At 35.2% G+C, this 21,981-nt stretch overlaps 2 protein-coding genes across 4 annotated transcripts in view; one reads left to right on the forward strand and one right to left on the reverse strand.

Annotated features, from left to right (window-relative positions):
• Positions 1–8,824, reverse strand: part of LOC126832087 (leucine-rich repeat flightless-interacting protein 2) — a 38,669-nt gene extending 29,845 nt beyond the window's left edge. For all 3 annotated transcript variants that reach the window (XM_050562772.2, XM_050562773.2, XM_050562771.2), the window contains exon 1: positions 8,435–8,824. In XM_050562772.2, the coding sequence (XP_050418729.2) occupies positions 8,435–8,518 (84 nt within the window). In that variant the 5' untranslated portion in view covers positions 8,519–8,824. The remainder of the gene's footprint in view (positions 1–8,434) is intronic.
• Positions 8,825–10,977: 2,153 nt separating this feature from the next.
• Positions 10,978–20,491, forward strand: LOC126807757 (golgin subfamily A member 4). Its single transcript, XM_056103307.1, has 11 exons — positions 10,978–11,131; positions 12,491–12,700; positions 13,509–13,775; positions 15,074–15,121; positions 15,872–16,027; positions 16,205–16,339; positions 17,181–17,321; positions 18,347–18,463; positions 18,954–19,092; positions 19,826–19,992; positions 20,351–20,491. The coding sequence occupies exons 1-11, from the start codon at positions 11,051–11,053 to the stop codon at positions 20,489–20,491; spliced, it is 1,602 nt and encodes a 533-aa protein (XP_055959282.1). The 5' UTR covers positions 10,978–11,050.
• The last annotated feature ends 1,490 nt before the right edge of the window (positions 20,492–21,981 follow it).

Genomic DNA, 21,981 nt, shown 5'->3' on the forward strand with positions numbered 1-21,981 from the left:
ACGTGACCAACATAGATCTTCAGTTCCTCAACCCATATTATTTCCACAGTCATTGTCATTAATCACAAATTACGGGATGATATACGAAAATGCAGGTTTACTTTGAAATAGTGCAAATGATACTTTTCCATCTACAATCTTCAGATCAAAGGATGCAAGTTCTTACACAGTGCAGCATAATTTGTGCAACAGAAGACATCTCGAATATCGATTGTCGGAAAAAACATTATCTTCAGCCACCAGGAAGTGGTTAACATAAAACAAATTGGTTGCCTGGGGTTCTCGGGGGGGGGGGGGGGGGGGTTCTCAAGGAAAACTGGTCAACAAGTTGGGGAAAAAAGCTTGAAAAGTAATCCAGAAAAAAACGAACACCGTAATGACCTTGACCTTCCTTCATCGGCGCTCACTTGGTCCAAAACCACACACAGAGGACCAGGCTCCTTGTTACCTATTTAGGGTGTTTTCCAGTATTTAGGATGTTTTTCTGTATTTAGTGTTTTTCCGGTATTCAGTATAAAATGTTGTTTTCCGGTGTTTTCCGGTATATAGTATGGCTCAAACTCTAGCTCTACATGTATTTCTCTCTAGTTAGCTGATCAGAATAGAAAAATATTAAGGTGTATAAAATGGTGGAACAATGATATAGCTCAATTAACCTTTAGAATTACGATAGAATTATAACCTAAATGGTGGAACAATGATATAGCTCAATTAACCTTTAGAATTACGATAGAATTATAACCTAACTGAGTAACCAGGATTTAACAAGTATATAGGACAGTGTATGTATCAAAGTTTGTAAATGGTGATATTAGCTATGTATAAAGGTGTATAATAGAAGAGTCTGGCTATGTGTGTTTATTTAACACAATCTGTGTCAACAGTAGCTATAATATAATCTTACTCAGTTCTTACTATCTCCATCAATCACCTGGTCACTCATCTACCTGGTCATGTCATCATAGTACCTGAATTATTGTACATGATCAGTGTATCCTATTCCAAGTCTAGAAATAAACAATCTTTTACTCTGAAAATACCACGAACAAAAAACCCAGTCTCATATCTTTCATTTTGTTTGGCACAGTTGTCTTTTGATGTCTTCTATAATAATAATCATCATCATTTTCTAGCTCGCTGTCACCAGTCAGTCAGTCTGACTGCTCTGTAGCAATTTACAATGTAAATATATGTTTATAAATAAATAAATGAATACAAAGGAATAGTCAAGTTACAAATGGAAAGTGAAGCATTTAAATTATTATAGTTCATAAGTTTGGGTTAAATACAGGGTTTTTAGATGTCGTTTCAATACATGTAAAGTCAGGTTTGGACTAATTTCAACTTCCTGTGGCAAAAGCTCTCTCACCATATTTTGACTTCTGTCCTGTAAGAAGAGCCTGCCGTTTTGTCACTTAATAAAATTTTGTAGCATTTTGAAAGTGAGAGAGAACTAAGGTAACATTGACTCAACAGTGACAGTCAACATAAACTAGGTTACATGTAGTTCAGGACTAACATGTATGTATTTAATGAACAGAGATCTTTAGTAGCAGAAGGTACATTTGTAAACTACACTGTAAGTACTGCCAGGCTCCAGAAGACCCACACGGTCATATTCCTTACCATGTACAGGCATGGAATCACAACCACAACACACCTTATATGTATATTTGTGAAAGGATTGGTCATATATTACCAGTACATTAAACTTATACCAGTCTATTCCCTTACATGTACTCTAGAAACATCAACTGACTGTTGTACATGTATGTACTGGTCATCTACAACATGTGTCTTACATTCTTCAATTTTAATTTATTCACCTCACAACTGGGTTTATTCTGAAGAATTTCTCACTTAAGTTCACATTGTTACAATTTTCTACATGTCATTTGACAACCTGATGTACGTACAGCATACTTAAATTTGTACCATCAAACTCACAATATAATAATTTGTCCATCAAACCCTAATGACTCACAATATAATAAATTTGAAGAATTCCTATCATAAAATAAAACCCAGTTAACCCACTTTTAATATTCAATAATATCTTACGGGGGGTTGGATGGCCGAATGGTTAGCACGCGCGCTGTATCATACGGTCTATCATTGAGTCAACTGGCGGGGTTTCGATTCCTCGGTTGTACGTGACAAGGGGTAGGGTTGCCTGTCCAACTTCATGGGTTTTCTCCAGGCCCTCCGGTTTCCTCCAACTGCTAAAAACCTCTACACAAGCGAATTAATGGAATAAAATTGAATCATGTGTTAGTCCCAAAATGACCTAGTTTGTGTTGAGTGGACGTTAAACCCCATTTCTCTCTCTCTCTCAATAATATTTTACTATTGTTTGACAATTGAACTAACTTACAATCTGTACTGAACTTCTACACAAAACTTTATTAACAGATCAAGATAACAGAAAAGATAATTTCTGAGAAAAGTTGTAACGAAAGATCTTGTTCTTGGTAACGACAAGAGAATCATTTTATTCTACATGTATAAAGTTTAAACACTACTGTCTACCATTAATAATTATTGCTGCCACTGAAGGTACATGTATACGATGATATGGTATAAATTATAGCATGATGTTATAGAAGTTATTATGAGTGAATGCTGTAAGTTATTATAATTATATACTATTGAGTCATTGATGATTAAATGTAGACCTAGCTATTGTAAGAGAAACAAGCCAACACAGACTCAACTCGCCTAATAAACAATTACACCAAGTTTCAACATTCTAGCTCAATTAGATTTACAAGGAGATTTATTGTGTCCAATTTTAATAGTCCACTTCAATCTTCGAAAGGTGGGGGACTCGTTCATACAGTTTTTCTTGGAAATGAGTTTACAGAAATGTATGGCCAAACACAGACACTTAGATCTACATGTACATGAAGATCATTCTATATTTGACTGAGGTCATTTTCCACCTTCAAAGTATGATATTCAAACTCATATCATTTGGACCAAAGTCGTTGCGACCTTCAAAGTACGATATTAAAACGTAAAAGCCCCATATTTAAATTTGACAAAAGTCATTGCCACCTTCAAACAATGGTCTCCTGATGTTATTGTTAATTTTATTGATAAAAATAATCCATACATGTAGATACATGTACTAACGGATATCCAGGTAGTAGGCCTGATCAACATGCCCACATGTACATAACTCGACACAGGATGTAAAAAGAAAAGATCCAAGTTTGGCCTAGTTTTATTTCATCAAAAGAATTATACTGTGTCAGCTTATTGAATTACATAATTAGAAACTTGCCAGGTGGAGAAAATTTCAACCATTTTGTTTATCGTGCTTGGTTTCGGTTGATTGATTTTGAATGAGATTTTACCCATGAATATGACAAAATGACTGCAAGGCAATTTGATTGACATTTGAAGTTAAAAGTGGTTAATGATATAGGTTGACATTATTATATGTATATTTATTTGTACATTACATGTAGATCTATCATTTATTGTTCTGAAACCTAATGGTGCAAGGGACTGGCAGTGCTAACCTAGAGGTCCTGTGTTCGATTCAATTGTTGGTTGAGAAAGGTCATCAAGATTGCCTGGCATGATTCACCTTTGTCAGTGGTGCAGGACAAAAGAAATGAAATGTAATGGGGTTTACCATCCTACTTTTCTGCTCCGACTGGAATATTTAAGACGGGGATAAGCCATACAGTGTGCTACAGTATGAGTGAAATTTTTCCCAGACAGCGGCACTAAGGCCTACTCTTATAGTCTTATATCGAATTCCATATGGCAAAGAATCTTTTACATACAGTGCGTATACAGGACTTCGGTTTTTCGCACTATCTGAACGACTAGACAGCTGTCCTTTTCAAAATCTCTGTCTCGGCCAAGACCGGTATCGAACCTGTGACCTCCAGGCCAGGGCATGTACATGATTAGACATTTGTACATGTATGGGATGTAATAAAACTCTTGACAGTTGGAATTATAAATAAGCATAGGCTGTTGATTTAAATCTTTATTAATAAAACAAGCCAACAGTGAGGCTGATGTCACCCTACCGAAATCCCAAAATAAATAGATGAGACATATTAATTAATTGCACATTTATATTTTTCAAAAGTATCAAGCAATCAATTTGATTATCTATACTTAAATGCAGTCTAAGTATAAAATGTTCACATTCAAATTTGGTAAAGGTTTTGAAGTACCTGGCTGGCAGTGAATAAAAGTTACGAAATGTTCATGATCAAACTCGGTCAAGGTTTTGAAGTACCTGGCAGTGAATCAAAGTTACCTTGTCCCAATGTATCGACCAATGAAATTGCTTTTAGCTTTAGCAGATAATGTTAATCATTTACCTAACGAACATCACCAAGTTTCACCACTATCATTCAATTACAATCAAAGCTGGCCGAGCTCCAAAGTCTCGACCAATCACATTGCTTATCACTCTGCTTACCCTAAGCAGAAAATGCTCATTATCGAACTCAGCCAAGGTATTGATGTGACATAACTATACACGAAACTGAGCCCCTTTGAAGTTGTGAGGTTTCAACTGAGGATATTCAATAATCAATTTAACTGTGAGTAAACGGTACTGTACGTTTACATGTGTGGCATAATTTGTAAATGTATTCAAGATCTTACTTCATAAATGAGTAATAAAATAGCTTTCCATGGTTGAAAAAATAGAAATACTGTTAGAACATATAACTGAAAGTTTGCAACACCAAAAAAACATGTACCAATAATGGCATTGAATTTTATCAACATTACTGTCCAATATGAGATTATACATGTACATGTACCACCTATCATATCGATACACCAATCTATTAATTTGAAATGTTGCCCAAAAAATCTAAATCTCTGAAAAAAGAGGAAAATTTGTATTCATTTATGAAATATGAGTCTTACAATACATGAACATGTCTGTGTGCATAATTTGCAATGTCTGAAAAATTCTTTTATCGAAAGTGATCTGTTTTGTGAAATGTGTAGAATGTTTATTTTAAATGTTGGCAATATAAAACAGAAAGTAGGTAATGTACATGTATGTGTGCTGCTTTTAGTTTATGATCAGTCTGCTTCTAGAGTGACATCTGAATGAAGCCATGCAGACCTTCCTTACATGGGCAGAAAAAAGTTTGATTTGAAACTAAATACCCTATAATTAATCATTTATGTAACATGTAAATAAAATGTCTACATATCATGTTGCTTGTGTAATAATAATATTTAAAATACAGATGTGACGTCACCCTTTGATGTTTGAGTACCATTATTTCAAATAATCGTACGGGCAATGTGCCAAGCGTAACTTGGTAAAATATTGAACTCGAGTGACGTATTTCATTGCAAAGCACGTGCAAGTGTCTGTATTTTAAGTTGCTTAATGGTCTCGAGCTTAAGACATTGCGTAATATATTGTAAAAACATTTGGGCCTCACGGCCCTCATGTTGTTACAATATATTACTTATATGTCTCGCTCTCGACCATTAAACAATACATAAAAAACGTGGGCTAATAAATTGATGCATTGGCTACATTAATTATAATGTCTGATGCCAGAAAGCCAAAAACAATCTCAATCTGTTTGTAAGGCAACATAAGAAAATATAGTTGGTAATTGTACCAACCGGCCTGCCAAGAAAATTCTATTCAAACAGTATTTTTTTCTCCATTTTTTATTTTTAATATTGACTTTCTTATGCTGTTTAAAACCGATGGTAAAACTAAACGTGCAAAATGTAGGCAACGGCATTAATAAGCTACATGTACAAATGTAGCTTGATCCGTGGCAGAAGAGATGCAAATATAATGATGATACATGTTCCACCATTCAGCAAACCCCGGCTACATGACGGTAAGTAATATGTAGCTACACCCATACCATTGTGATGCGGCTACCGGTTTACTTATTAGAAAAACTTAACACTTTTAGAAAGAAGTTCTCAAAGTTTGCATTGCAAGTTGTCCCTTGTTTAAACTTGGAAGAAAAACAGCTTCAGACAACGAAAGCTGTGTATGATGTACTGTACATGTAAGCTTATACAGTTTCTTGAGATAAAACTCTTCACAGGCGTCTTCATGGGCATCGCCATTTTTAATCCAGGAACTGGAAAGTAGGGAACTTTCCAATGATGGAATTCATCATACAGCTGAGGTTATATGTGATGTGCTGGACCCGAGGTGTGCCGATTAGTGTTCTAACACTCTTAAAATGCGTAGGACTTTCTATTCGCAAAATACAATATTATGCAAAAGTGCAGAATTCATGGATATGAAGAAAAGAAAACACTTGATAATACGTTGAGTCTGTGATGTAGTACAAGTATTTTGGCGATTGATTAGGGTGTCAATGTAATTGTTAAATAGTTTTTTATAAAGAAGAAAAACAATGTTAGACATCATAAACTAATCTTATCACAAATGTTTATCCATCAAATAATTTATATTCAGATTTCATATCAAGCCAATTAAATGTTGTCTAAACATTAAATCATAACGCCAATTAACAAACAATACAACTATACTTTACTACAAAAACATCGGTGAACTGACCTAAAATCATAACGCCAATTAACAAACAATCGTCAAATATACTTTATTACAAAAAGAGCTGTGTACCAGTCGAGCATTAGTTGTGGACGACTTAAATATTAGTTGTGACGAGTCAAACATTAGTTGTGGACAACATAATCAACTGTTGTGGATGACTTACATGTAACTGTGGACGACTTTGTGGATGAGCTAACTCAAACTGGCACCCGATGATACTGAGTTAAAGACTTAAGGCCCGGTCCCAGTGGCCGATGGACACAAAACGTATGCAAAAGAGACACAGCGGACGAGCAAACTTTCGGGGGGGGCTCCATCCGTTTTCATCCGCTCCAGAAATGGACAAAATTGACGAAAATTTGCGAAAACAGAACGGAAAAGAACGAACATGGGAAGTATATAGCGGGGATGTTAAATGGATGTTCATTGGAAGCCTAGCGTATGATCCTTCAATATACCAGATACATCCCAGATACAAACACTTTGTCCGTTTTAAAAACTTTATACATGAGATGCATACGTTTACATCCTTTCTATTTCCGTGCTACTAACGATGTATAGACGTTCCATGTACAGAAAGTTCATCCATTATAAAAGTTTTGTGCAGCTTAAACTTTTTGCGCGGATGAAATCAAAGTGAACGGATGCTTGATGGATAGAGCGTATGAAACACGTATGCAATGAGTACACAACGGATGCATGGCGTTTTCAAACGGAGGGCACGTTTTTTTCCCCGTTTTACATCCTCTTTGCATCCGTAAGTGCAGTGGGACCGGGCCTTTAGCTAATTCATATAATTCTAAAGTAAACGAGCTTGATTGACCGACCACTGCTAATGTGTTTTCGTGAAACGGTATAACTGCAATCTACACACACGGCCGCCATTCTCGATGATTGACAACTCACGTTTTTCCTCATCCACCAAAGAACCGTTAGGTTTCTTTGAACATACATGTACTGCAATAACATCGGGATTATCAGTTAATCAGCTTTAATTATCCCGCTTTGATCGTTGCCATTTCTTATATTTTCCACAAAAAAACTTTGCCTTGTACGCACTAATTTATCGATTGGTATTGCCATCTACGACAAGCATGTCAACGTTCAGCTCACGGATTATCGTTAACAATTTCTAGGGACTTGTAAAAAAGATTGCATGTCGTTTAAATATTTATTTTGTTTTTTGTGTAGGTAATTTTCAAATAAATTCATCAGCATATTATTCCTACTAAATAAATACATAACTTTTATGAGAAACGATGATTATCAAAGAACCGTAAGTGCAACTATTGTTTTATCGTTTGGTTGAGCCTTTTACTAACCACGTGTTTCATGTTAATAAATATTTTCTTTCGTGTTTTGAATTGGCCTATTTCTAATAAATTATCCCGAGTCCCAAACGTCGTATACCCCAGTCCCAAACGACGTATACCCGAGTCCCAAACGTCGTATTCCCGAGTCCCAAATGTCGTGGTCATATTTTTTTGAGTCCCAAATGACGCGAGTCCCAAATGATGTGAGTCCCAAATGACATGTACATGTAATCACCGGTATTCATTTATAAGAAAAAAAAACCCACCTCCCCCCCCCCCCCATTTTAGGAAAAAAAACCCAGATCACCAACTATTATGTATGTCATGTGTGCTTACTTCAGTTTCATTTTTTAGGCGATACGCAAACGTCTATATAGGCATGTATAATAATTCTTGATAAATGCAGTTATCATAGCTCATTTGTTATTAATGAATAACATTACTTGTTTATCAATACTGAAACTAGTCTAAATCAGTCACTCTAGTGTCTGGCTATTCTTCTTTTTTTTTTAAATGATTAAATGACAATTTATGTCACTGTGACTGTCAGAACAGTGTAAACAATTACCTCTTCAGATATTCTGTTCAAAGCTTGATCTTCTGCCGAATACTGTCGGACATTTGTCCTTGTCCGGCCACTTGCCGAACTCATCCTCAGGTAGATTCTACAATAATCCTAGTCTTGGCTTTCACTTTCGGCTAAGATCTAGTCAAAACAACACACCCCACTTTTTCTTTCACTGGCACAAACTGTTCGTTTTACTAACTCTCTGATGTTCAAGTTCTCGCCTGACACAGTCTAGTAAAGGCGTAATTTCTCTGGAATTTGTTTAGAAGAGGAAATACGAAATGTTGAGAATGGTTGTAATTTATCCTCTCGGTTTGTGGAACCAAAATAAAGTAATAAAGTTCATCTTTTTAATCACCAGAAACCTTCCATGACACTTCTCTTTCAGCTATGAAGAACCCGGATGTACGCATGTCTAATGATAAGTTGACTAAAATTTACAATTGTGTTGGCGAGTGAAACGCAAAGCAAAAATTTGGTGTCGAATGTCGTATCTTGGCGGTTCACTAAGATTTAGTGTAGTTTGAGGAAATGTTGGATCAAAATTTAATTAGTTTGTTGCAGAATTATCCTTTGTCGTATGTTAAAGATTTATTTTAAAAGTGGTACCATAGTCCACTTGTCTGTGTATCATTTTAAACTTACAGGAAATCATGTTGAGATTAAAGATACATTCTCACAAAAGTATTTATGGGATAGTTATTTCCAATAAAAGTATGGCAAACTTGGTATAAATGGAAAGTTACGGAAGCCCATAGCCTAAGATAGCCTATCTTACAAGATAATCAGAAATTCAGAATATATATTTTTTTTTTCATTTGATTGACTCTAATGGTCTTCCGTAGAAAGTAGAGATGCCCAATCTTACTAGAAAAATACTGGATTCCCTGAAAAACAAACATAGGGAAGCACAGGGCAAAAATGTCAGGGTATCTATTTACATCTCGTGACCTTGACGAAATCTGCAGGTGGCCTTAATATTTAGATCTAACCGGCCAAGGTTTCAGTTCTTTTTTGTTATCGTTTTGAATTTGGTGTATGGATGTTCGTTAGCATTGGCTTAGCTACGAAATCGTAGCTAAAAATGTTGAGATATGTGCTTGTTTTTGCTACGATTTGGTGCCTTTAGTTCCAAGTGGCAAACTCAGTTTCTTTATTAATGCATGTAACATCTTAAAAATATACCTAGGTCATTTTGAGACTAACATATTGTTCAATTTCATTTCAATAATTCTCTTGCACTTGGTTTTTAACGTAGTTTGGAGAAAACCTGAGGATCCTGAGAAAATGCACGAGGTTAATAAAGAATAGGCCTATATATTACTGTTATGTGAAATAGCTGTATAACGTCCACTTCAAGTGAAGTGCTATCGCGAACATGTATATTACTAATATATGTAATAAGTGTATTCAATGTTAAAGATACATTATGGGAGATAAGATAAAGAGATGGCAGTTCTCGCTATAATTGTTAAAAACTAGATAGTGTAAAGGTAATTTGCTGAAAATTTCAGTCAAATTGATCCACTATGAGCCGAGAAAGTAAGCGGCTGAAATTTTTGCTTAGTCTCGGTCATCAATACTAAAATCATTAATATAAACAGCATAGTCTCGATTATCCACTTTTATTGATTTAATTATCAATAGCCGTTAGCGGCATATAGGAATCTAATCCAGCCAACATCGAAGGCTAGCCTTGACATCGAGAGTTTATTATGGTCTGGATACGTTAATTAATGTCTAATTGATAATTTAGATAACATTTCCGGTGCATAAACGGATGAATAAATGAGGAATAGTGATATCACAAGATTATGGCCATTTGTATAAACATTAAAACATTAAAACATTTCAACCTAATTTTAGGCATTGGATCCCCCTGCTGACCCAGAATCAAAATATGTGAGGAAAGCTGCTCTAGAAAAAGTGGGTCTCTAATAAAAATAGACAATATGGAATATCATAATTTGTCCCTCAGGGAAGAGTGAAGATTGTAGGCTGAATTAGCCAAACTTTTGAAAAGAAAATTATTTCTTTTTATGTAATGTAATATACTATATTTAAAAAAATTCTACGACAAGTAAAATGGAAGTTTAAACATGTACATCTCATCAGCGATAGCTTAGTAAATATATAGAGACCCCAAAAGTATCAATGCCTAACCGACTTATAAAATGAGATTATTTATTCGCGAATTAAAACCAGAAATGCATCAATGCATTAACATACTGCCACTGGTGTCTGGCTATTTTTTATCGTCAGATGATGCCGTATGTCGCCAAATTTGAAATTCAAAATATTTTTTTACACTACATTATCATATAGTCTATAAAAGGACTGACAAATATCAAAAATTATAGAAATTTTTAAAACAATTCTCAGAAGTGCTTTTTTCGCTTTCTTAGATAAATTTCTGGCAATGCAGTGTCCCTTTAAAGAGACAGCGTAATTCTGTGCTATTTCGTTTCATTTATTCGTCAGTTGGTAATTTGAATGATTGAAGTACGTGTCGCGCATGCGTTTTGAAGAAGAGCAGACAACCATAATAGATGGAAAAGTTGTAAAAATAGTCGATAGAATTGATGTTTATTCCTTGACAGTCACAGATGTTTGAAAATGTTTAAAAATCTTAAAAAGAAAATAGAACAGGGTGTACAAAATACCCCTTTACGTTCTGCTGTAGCTGCAATTTCAAAGGTAAATAGGTGAAAATTGTCGCCGAAACTGAGTGAAGTGTCGGTAATTTTTTTTTTGATTTGCTCAACAAGTCACAAGTTCTGCAACTGCACTATCCATTGACAAAGTAAATTTACATTTGTAGCCCGCATAGCTTAAGCTCAACTTGTATGGGTAAATGATTGATTAATCTTTACAATTTTAAATATTATTATGCGCTACGATTACAGTGCCCTAGGCTAGACCTAAATCTTGGTGTAATTGGTCTCGCTGTAGGTAATAATACTCAATCCATCATAAATAGTTAGACTAGTTTCATTACCTGAAACATGTACCAATCATTTAGTCTGGATTAGCCTAATAATTTAAGTCATTAATTAGTTATAGCACCTCAACGCTTTATCGATTTTACATCCATATGGAATGTTTGAATTGATGTAAATACGTAAAAGGGTGTGATACTTTTACACATTTACAGTGCAGAAAATCAGAACCTTATAAATCACAATATATATGACAGAGAAGGAAGTTAATAAATTTATCTAAAAAAAAAGACTAACTTATTTCACAATTATTAATTCATTTTAAAGGGACATAACACTGTCCATTTAATATGATTGAATCGAATGGCATTATAGGATTTATCATTCTTCCAAAGAAAATAAAGGAAATTTAAGCCAACACTCCCCAAAAGAAAATCCAAGCATTGACAGTTTAGACTATTTATTTTATTCATTTATATGTATGTTATGCAAGCGTCCAGCATTGTACAACCTGTAAATTGAAAGATTAAAACATTTATATCGCAGCATGCACTCCGATCTGAGCTTGCTTGATCTAAATTAGTAAATATATAAGCTTGATAAAATTACTTATCAGCCCAGACCTCCAAACCCACGAGTGTTACTTTATATTTGGCCCCTTTAACTTAAGATGTGTTTATTGAATTTTAAATAGAACCTTGCCTAGTGATGAAGCTATCAAACAATCCACATTTCCACATAAATTTTATTCTTGAGATTGAGAAGCTGGATTTGTTATTGGTTTTAATGGTTCTTATAATGTACATGTACATTATCTGAGAAACCAAATGAATTTTTATTCTTAGCGTACATATTGTCATCCTATGTTATTGGTGTGTGCAAGAGAACCCTTGACATTTGGGAATCAAATATAGGAGTTGGCTAAAACTTTGTTTATCCTTGCTAATTTCCCTCCCTCCTATTGCTAATGCACCAGTAACCATAATTTTGTTATTCTTAGAATGCCCTGGGTAAAGCCAGTGTACAAACAAGAGGTGAACCATCTTCACTGTCTGTTTTTTTTTATTTTTAATAACCCTGTACCATTGACATATGTTTTTTTCTATTCTTTTTGCAGAGTGATGAGAAAGTATCAGATGATATCGGATCCCCTGTCGCTAGCAGCACCCCTTTAAAATCACCTGAAGCTATTTCAGGTGGAACGGCAGGGGGAGGGGATGGTATAAGCACACCTTCTCCAATTGTACCGGAAGCTACAGATGGGACCCCTACAGGTCAACTAGTTGACATTCCTCTACAAGAAGGACCAAATGATACACGCTATCAGGTACCGTAAGCCAAAGTTTAAAAAATGTTCATTCAGTTTGGATAAATCATTTTGTAGGCCTAATGTATTTCAACACAATGCAGTAATTTTATCAGGCATTTATTGTTTAGTGTCAAGCATGATGAAGAGTATGACTTCCTCTTTAAAATGGACTCATATGAAAGTCTTTTTTTTAATTTCATGTCATTTAATACATTTGTACTGTGGTAATTTCAGGTAGCTTTAAGGACGTAAGGCTCTATATCAGTATTATTAAGAATCTTCAACATTACATACACATGAAAATATTGGCCCCTGGGCCCTGAATGATATAGCCAGCTTATACTCTATGGTCTCAAGCACAATTTGGAATGAGGTGCTTTTATGATTGAGGCTTAATGCCAGTGCTTAAGTAAAATGTCAAACCATACTTCCCATGTAGACTGAACTTACCAGATGCAAGCGACTGCCATTCAATTTGAACTGCTCACTTGTTTCGACAAACAAAACTGATTAGAAATTACAATAAAAGTTTTAAAAAATAAATATATTGTAAATCAATTTATACACTCATTGATATGTGCTTTTTGTCCCATTTTCATCCATTTTAGGTTCGAAGGAATAGAGATAAAGCTCCTTCAATTGATGGTTATCTTTCTAACTGTATTTTCTTTTTTCAAATATGGAATTCGAAAAACAATTTTAGCAATTTTTGAGAAACTATTTGATGATGTCATAAAACAAAAGTTGACATCCTATGGTGATCTCAACTCTGTACTCAATTTAGTCTGCATTTTAGTAATGTCCAAACTAATATTTTATATTCCAGACAGCAACAGAATTTGCTTCTGTTTTGGGAGATGATACACCAAAGGTTCCAAGATCTCGGACATCGTCCATCAGCTCTGTGACAAGCGACAGTTCCTTCTTTCAAAATGTTTCATTTACCCAGCATCATTACTCGCTGCCATCTGATATTGAGAGTGAAGTGGAAGATTCGTCTGTTAATCTGGAATCTGTATCAAAAGATGATCTTTATTTATACATCAAAAAATATGAGCGAAGAGCAGTTAAATATAAATCTAAATTCATGGAGGTAATAAAAGTTTCTCATCTAAATGGCATTTAAATTATTTTTTGTTATATGAATTGAGATAGGAAATTGAATTCACAATAACAAGAAATTAATGTGCTAAATGCAAGGGAACCACAGAGTAAGGCCAACTAACAAGTGTTGGTCAACAAAGTTCCTCAGGAATATTCAGTGTGGTTTCCCCTTGACAGTGATTAAGATGGAGAGCCTGGCAAGAAACAGTGGCTGTTATAGCAGCCCTGGCAATAATAACTAGACTGCAGGGCATATAATTGTGTTAATTAGCCTAGTTGGCTGAGTAACCCCAATCTACAGATGTTCTATAACATTGGTCAGTAGTAGTCGACGCTACTAGAATGTCATGGGTTCAATTTCCCTGACAACAAAAGTATGCCAAGCTGTTTAGATGGGGTCCACCAGCGTACTTATTGGCATGCACATAAAAGAACCCTTCAGTTTGAATTTGAAGAAAAGTGGGCTGGAATGACGATATCTGGGCAGTATTCTTCAATTGCACACATACACGTAACTACAGAAATAAGAATTAAAACATGTTAGTCTCAAAATGATCAAAGTATTGTATTGAGGCGTTGAAACCCATTCTATTGTATGTGGGATAGTTACTCACAAAACATCCCCCCCCCCCACCAAACATCTGCACAAACATCATCCCCACCAAACAGTAGGCCTACAATAATCAGCAGTAATGTCATTATCGGATATTTAAAGATACTTTCCTGCATACAAACTGTGTGATGTCATGATATATTTGGACTAAAAACATATTCAAACTAATTAATCTATTTGTCCCCTGACTTCATTGATGGAGGGTCCATTTTTCAGAATGTATTTTTCATTACTTACTGTCCGTTTACCATATTGAGGCCTAAGTAAATTCTTACTTATTTTCTGTCAACTTCTTTTCCGCCGTCTTTTGTACGTTGACACCCCTCAATGTTCCCAAAACCGCCTAACCATTTGATCAAGAAACAACAACCGCTCCCTCAGCCAAGCTAGCACACAATAAGCTGGTAGATAACAGTAGGGTTGCCAGTTAGTCATACCCTGACATTTTTGTCCAGTACTTGCCCCGTGAGTGTTTTTCGTATTAATCCAGTATTTTTTCTATTAAGATTGAGTGTCTATACTTTCCATTTATACTAAATTTGATATACTTTTATTGGAAATAACCACCCGATAAATATTTTCGGGACAATGTATCTTTAAACATGTCGATTACGTTTTTATAACTGATCACTTTCTTGATTCAACTAATTTCTATTTATTATTTCTATTTTTAGCTGATGACAATATATAAAGATTTAGCACAGGAAAAAGAGAAATTTAAGGTATGTGAATTGTTATTACTCCTGCTGCTTTATTAAAATGAGTTTAAGTAAACAGAAAAGGTTTGATGCTACTCCAATTTGAATATTTAGGGGGGGGGGGGACATCTATATAAATATTGCTTCTATCTTTGGGAAGAAAAATAATTTAAGATAGATTATGTGGGGATTAGATAAAGAGCTATCTGTTCTCACTATAATAGTTAAAAACTAGATAATGTAAAGGAAATTTGCTGAAAATTTCAGTCAAATTGATCCAATATGAACCAAGATTTTAGCGATTGAATTTTCAGCCTAGCCTGGATCATCATTACTAAAGTCGGTAGGATGAAAAACATAGTCTTGATTATCCATTTAATGATTAAATTATGATGGAAGTCGAACAGGAAATCGGAACCTAATCCAATAAACATCGTAGGCTAGCTATGACATCGAGAGTTGATTATAGTCTGGATAGGTTAATTAATGTCAAATTAATAGTTTAGATAACATTTAAGGCCTAAAGAAAGACCTGCAATAGGCAGATTTAGCTCTTGCATAATGTTTGTTTTAGGAACAAAAAATGTTTGGTTTATCTCTACTCAAAACTCTTAGTTCCAAATATTTATGTTTTAAAATTAAAAAAAAGAAAATATTCATTAGACTCTCGTGGCTTTTATTTAGCAAGAGCCTGAAGAATTAAAAAATGAAATTACGTTTTCCTTAGTTTTAGCTATCTTATCAATTTATGATGATTTTTTTTTTCTCTCTCAGACAACGTTGACCCAGTCTCAGGATCAAGCTTTTCGTCGTATCTCAGAATTAAAGGAACAGATCCAACTGGACCAATTAGCTAAACGAGATCTAGAGGAGAATTACCGTCTGCTACTGGATGAAAAAGAAGAATTTGTTAAAGTTCTACAGATGCAGGTAGTAACATTAGTTGGCCGTTTATATTTAACCCTTTAGCTCGTGCTACATGTAAATATTGACTGAATCACACAACTAGTATTATCTGATCCCTCATGAGGTTAACTGGGCATCATTAGATTGTTTGGTGGAGAAAAGTAGTATGTCAAACCCTTGATTTATATATTTTATTTTCAGGTAAAGTTATTGAAGGAAGGCAAAGACATTCCACCTGATTTACAGGAAAAAATGATGCCAAAAAAATCAGCAACAACCGAATCAGCTCCCCCTGGTGGTGGGAAAGATGGGGAGGTTGCCGGCTTACGTGAAAAAGTTAGTTTGCTAAATATGATTTATTTGTTTTACCTCTGTCTATTGTAGGCTACATGTTCTCAGGGAATGGATATCTGATTCTGCTGTCTTCACTCTCACTCGTCTACTGTTTGTTCTGTTTGTTCTGTTTTACAGTTCTCCTGGATTGTCTATTATAGTTGACAGTCTTACTGTATAGAAAAATGAAACGAAAATAGAACAAATGAAAAATCGTGAAATATTTGCTTTATGATTTCTGAAAAATAAGTGATTCAAATGAGTAGCTCTTTGCGATTTTAAAATGTTAGACAATATTACTAGGTAATAACATCATTTCCATTGTTTAAACCGTAAATGTCATTGATTAACGTAATGCATGGTTGTTAAGTAAGGCACTGGCTCACTGACCAAGATATCCCAGATTTGATAAAAGTGCTTGCCAAGATAGTAGCCCATGATTTGTAATGGGCCTGGCAATGTAGATGATCAAGTCGTTGAGATGAGGTCCTGTGTACACAAGATGGTGTATGTCCATCTTCATTAGCTCATAACACTCAGTATTGTAAGTTTGGCCTATGACCAGCCACTTGGTTGGAAATCCAGAGCTATGATATGATATGTAGCACTTGCATTAAAAATTTCTTCATTTATGACATTCAAATTTTGTAAGTAACAAAGGTAAGATAATCTTGAAAATTTGTTTTCTTAAAACAATTTTAAGATTTTACTATTTATTTGACCATGTAGTTTAATTATTGTTATGGCATAATTTTGAACAATTTTACAAGTGTAGTGTTGTTTGTTTTTTTAGGTGAGATGATTAGAAGGTTTGTTAAATCGATGTTTTGTTTATATTTTTTAGGTCAGACGATTAGAGGGTTTGTTAAATCGATGTAAAGAAACTATTAAATCAGGTAAAGAGAAGAACATTCAACTAGCAGAAGAAAAAGAGAATTTACAAAGACAGCTAGAAGATAGACAGAGAGATATAGATCAACTAAAGGTACAATCACATCTCCACATCTCCACATTCAAAATCAAATCAAACAAAAACGCGTACACACCGTGTACCAAATCAAAATGGGTAGCCTACACACTGTGCACCAAATGAAAATGGGTAAACAAGGTGCACCAAATGAAAATGGGTACACTTACTACACACTGTGTGTTTTGAGGGAAATTGGACTCAACTGGACTCTTCAAATTCCAACTGTAATGGGTTGATTTACAGGATCTCAGTTTTTTGCCCATCAGAAACAGCTGGAAAATCCCATGGAACTCTGACTGCCAACACAGAAATTGAACCCAGGACCTTGTGGTTACTGTAGATTGAAGTTTAATGTCTCATCAATACTCTACATGACCATTTTGTAACTATTATATAGCTAAGCTGTTAATTTCTATATTGTATTGCCAGCCAGCAGAATGTTTAATGCATAATATGATTTTTGGACACTTTTAACCAAAATTCCCACTGCCAAGGGATCTTTTACTAGCACCTTCAAAGAAACGTGTAACCAAATACACGACTTAACATTCTTGCTTTCTCAGTTTCCCCAGGGAGTCGTCTCTGACGGAGAATTTGACATGATTCTGATACATAATAAAATACAATCTGATTAAAACACAGATACTAATACTATATTGTTTCCTTTTTTATACTTCAAAATTTTGTTTTACTTGTCTTTACTACTCTAGGATCTGAAAGAGTTGTTATCATTGACGTGTTCTGGATGATGTGAGGGATTAGCCAATGAAATGATCTGTTATGGCGAGCTTTTGGCGTGAGCTGCACGGAACTGTGGGTAATCCACTAGAAACATCAATGCTGATTGGTTAATCAGATATTGGTTAATCATAGGGTCAAAAGCCCTCATATGACCTCTGACCCGACCCCCCAAAACAATGGTCAGATCTTCATGTAGTGTAGGCCATCGAAAGTATAAAAAAACGAAACGAAATAATATAGATGTGTATTTTGATAAGATTGAAAGTGAAATATTGAAAGTGAAATAAATGTATTTTCAGGGATCGTCGAGTACGTCTGATATCAGTAAACTACAATCACAAATAGAAAAAGCTAAACAGGTCATAGTTCAACTAGAAACAGACAGAGAATTAGCTATAGCTGAAGTTAAAAAACAGGTAGGTTACACCTGATACATCTTCTCATTTACATTTCACCTGTCCAACCACCTGGGTTTTCTCCAGGTCATCCGGTTTCCTCCCACGACTAAAGACCCCTACGCGCAAGCAAGTTATTAAAATAAAATTGAACCATATTTTAGTCCTGAAGTGACCTAGTGTTTGTGCAGTGGATGTTAAACCATCTCTCTCTCTCTCTCTCTCTCTCTCTCTCTCTCTCTCTCTCTCTCTCTCTCTATCTCTCTCTATCTCTCTCTCTCTCTCTTCCTCATTTATATTTCATCTAGAAGAGGAAGTAGAATATAATATAAAATAGATTTCCTCTTCCTGTTTTTGGATGATCAACACAAGGATAAGTTTAAGTAGAAACTCTATGAATGATAATTTAAATTATTATTGAATATATTTAACTGTTAGCCAATTATTGTTGTAAAAAGTGATGATAGAAGGTAACTCCTAGAATCAATGATACCTGTTTTATTATATACAGGTACATGAAGAGATTGAGAAGAAAGATGAAGAAGCTGGAAACCTTCGTGGACAACTTTTACAGGCTGCAGAAGAAATGAAATCTTTAAAATATAAAAATGATGAGTTACAACAAAAGATTGAAAAACTACAAAAATCAGGTAAAATGAAATGTTCATGGACTTTTGTATTAGTATTTTTTTACAATTTTGAATTTCATTTTCGGATCTTAAAGTTGAGATGAAAATCAATTATTGCTCAACGACGTCCACAGCTTTACGGATCTGTAGTTTTCAATGTAGAAAGCAACCCGTCCAGCAAAACATGTTAATACAACAATCAACACTATGATTTTACTTCTACTCAGTCACACAGATAGCTTGTGTACTAAACATATAGCAGCTACGTAATGGCTATTGGTCATCATTTGAGGATATTTTGAATCCCTTGTGAACTATAGAAGATAGATTTACGATTTCGCAACATTTGGTATTCTCTGTAGACTATTTAAACAAACTAACGCCACCTATACATGTTTTGTCAAATCTTTTGATGGGCTTGTTTTTTTATTCCCATGGAATCCAAGCAGATTATGTACATCTAAATATCTTTTTAAACAATCTATTTGAGTACATGTTGTTGAACAAAATTAGACATTGTCCAAAAACTGGAAATGGCGCTAGGTAGTTTTAGGATTGTAAATTTGAACTTCACTTCAAGTATTTCATAAGATATGATTTTGACAGTAAATATTTTATTCAACTGATTGATTGATTATATTTCATATCTGGAAGCCTTTCTCTCAGATTAGCTTTTTTTCTGATTAATTTATCTATGACATGTCAATGGGAGAATTGTTTAAATGATTGAATATTGTTTGTTTGGTTTCACCAGGTCAGGATCATCTTGAGAAATCTAGAGATATAATAAAACGATTGAAAGATGAGAAAAAGGAATTGGAGGAAAAGTTTGATATTTTAGAGCAAAATATGGAAGAGGAAAAATCAAAACTTGTCCAGGAATTATCGCGCGGGAAAGCAGCAGCCATTGCTCTAATACAGGTTTGTGTGGATGATCTATTTGGGTAGGGTTGATGGATGATCCACTATGGTAGGGTAGAGTTGTTGGATGATCAGCTATGGTAGGGTAGGGTTGTTGGATGATCTGCTATAATAGGGTAGGATTGGTGTTTGATCTGCTGGGGTAGGGTAGAGTAAGGAAGGTTAGGTTAGGTTAGGGTTGGTGGAGGATATTCTAGTGTAGAGTAGGGGTGGGGTATAGTTGTTTGATGAACTAGTAGGGTAGAGTAGGGTGGATGTGTAGGGTATAAAAAGGGAAAGCATGTAGTTTAATGGGCTGGAGTAGTAATTATATATCTAGACTAAGTGTACAGAAATTATAATTATTATTTTATTGCAGCAAGAAACTGAAACCCGTATTATTGAGAGAGTTAATGCCACAGTAGAAGAAAGAGATACATTCTGGAAAAATCAACTTGATGAACAACAAAAAACAAATAAAGAGATATTAGATAATAAGGTAAATAGAGAAACTGGTTAATCCACAGATCCTATTTCATTTCTTTTATAGTTCAAAATATTGTTTTACTTGTCTTCATTATATCAGAATCTGTTAACTTACCATAGTTCTGGTTGATGTGAGAGATTAGCCAATCAAATGGTCTAAACAAACAAAGCAAAAGTTGAATTTCCAAATAGCCACTTGAAACACCGATGCTGATTGGTTAAACAAATGAATGACATCATAGGTATGCTAATTTAGTGCAATTTTGTCCAGACTAATGAATGAATGAAATGGAGTTTAATGTCTTACTTTTCTGACTAATGAAAACAGACGATGCAGAGACAATATAAGAAACTGGATTGACAGAGACTAAAGATCTACATGACTGGGCAGGCGCATAGCTAGCCCAAAAATGTTTGGTAAGGGGGGGGGGGGCAAGGGCTTCTGGGGTGCCCATACTGACATTGGTCATTGGCTTTGAGTGCGTCCAATGGAAAGTTTGCCCCCCACTAGCCTGTTGCGGATGAACCTGAGTGATATCCTAAACAACATGTTTATTTTCTATAGGAACAACAAAAACAGCATGCTCTAGCTCAACTACAAGATGAATTAAACCGCAGATTATCAGAGACCTCACAAAATTCTAAACTGGAGTTAGAAGAGCAGGAACTACAGAAGATGGCTGCCATGTCAGAACAGGAGAAACGTAAAGTACAGCTGAGTTGTGAAATAGATAAACTTCTCCAGGTAATATTCTAAATAGATAAACTTCTCCAATTAATATAACAAATAGATAACGGTGGTTGAATGGTTGAATGGTTAGCATGTGCACGCTGTATTATAAGGTCTGTCATTGCGTCATTGGCGTGGTTTCGAATCCCTGGTTGTACGTGGGTTTTCTCCGAGCCCTCCGGTTTCCTCCCACTGCTAAAGAGTAACGTGCAAGTGACTTATTGAAATAAAATTGAACCATGTGTTATTCCCGAAATGACCTAGTTTGTGTTGAGTGGATGTTAAACTCCATAAATAAAGTAAGTGAAGAATTGATTCTGGAGTAGTGGTTATATCATATAAAATAGTTCTACGAGTACACGGCTAGAAATTGTGCAAGTGGTCAGGTAGGGGGGATAGGTAAGGTAGGGAGATAGCTATGTGGACAGGTGGGGGGATAGCTAAGTGGACAGTTAGGGGGATAGCTAAGTGGACAGGTAGGGGAATAGCTAAGTGACAGGTCGGGGATAGCTAAGTGGACAGGTAGGGGGGATAGCTAAGTGGACAGGTAGGGGGATAGCTAAGTGGACAGGTAGGGGGAATAGCTAAGTGGACAGGTGGAGAGATAGCTATATGGACAGGTGGGGGGATAGCTAAGTGGACAGGTAGGGATATAGCTGAGTGGACAGGTAGGGGGATAGCTAAGTGGACAGTTAGGAGGATAGCTAAGTGGACAGGTAGGGGGATAGCTAAGTGGACAGGTATGGGGAGATAGCTAAGTGGACAGGTGGGGGATAGCTAAGTGGACAGTTTGG

This window comes from Patella vulgata, chromosome 9 (assembly GCF_932274485.2).
Source record: "Patella vulgata chromosome 9, xgPatVulg1.2, whole genome shotgun sequence".
Taxonomy (NCBI): Eukaryota; Metazoa; Mollusca; class Gastropoda; family Patellidae; genus Patella; species Patella vulgata.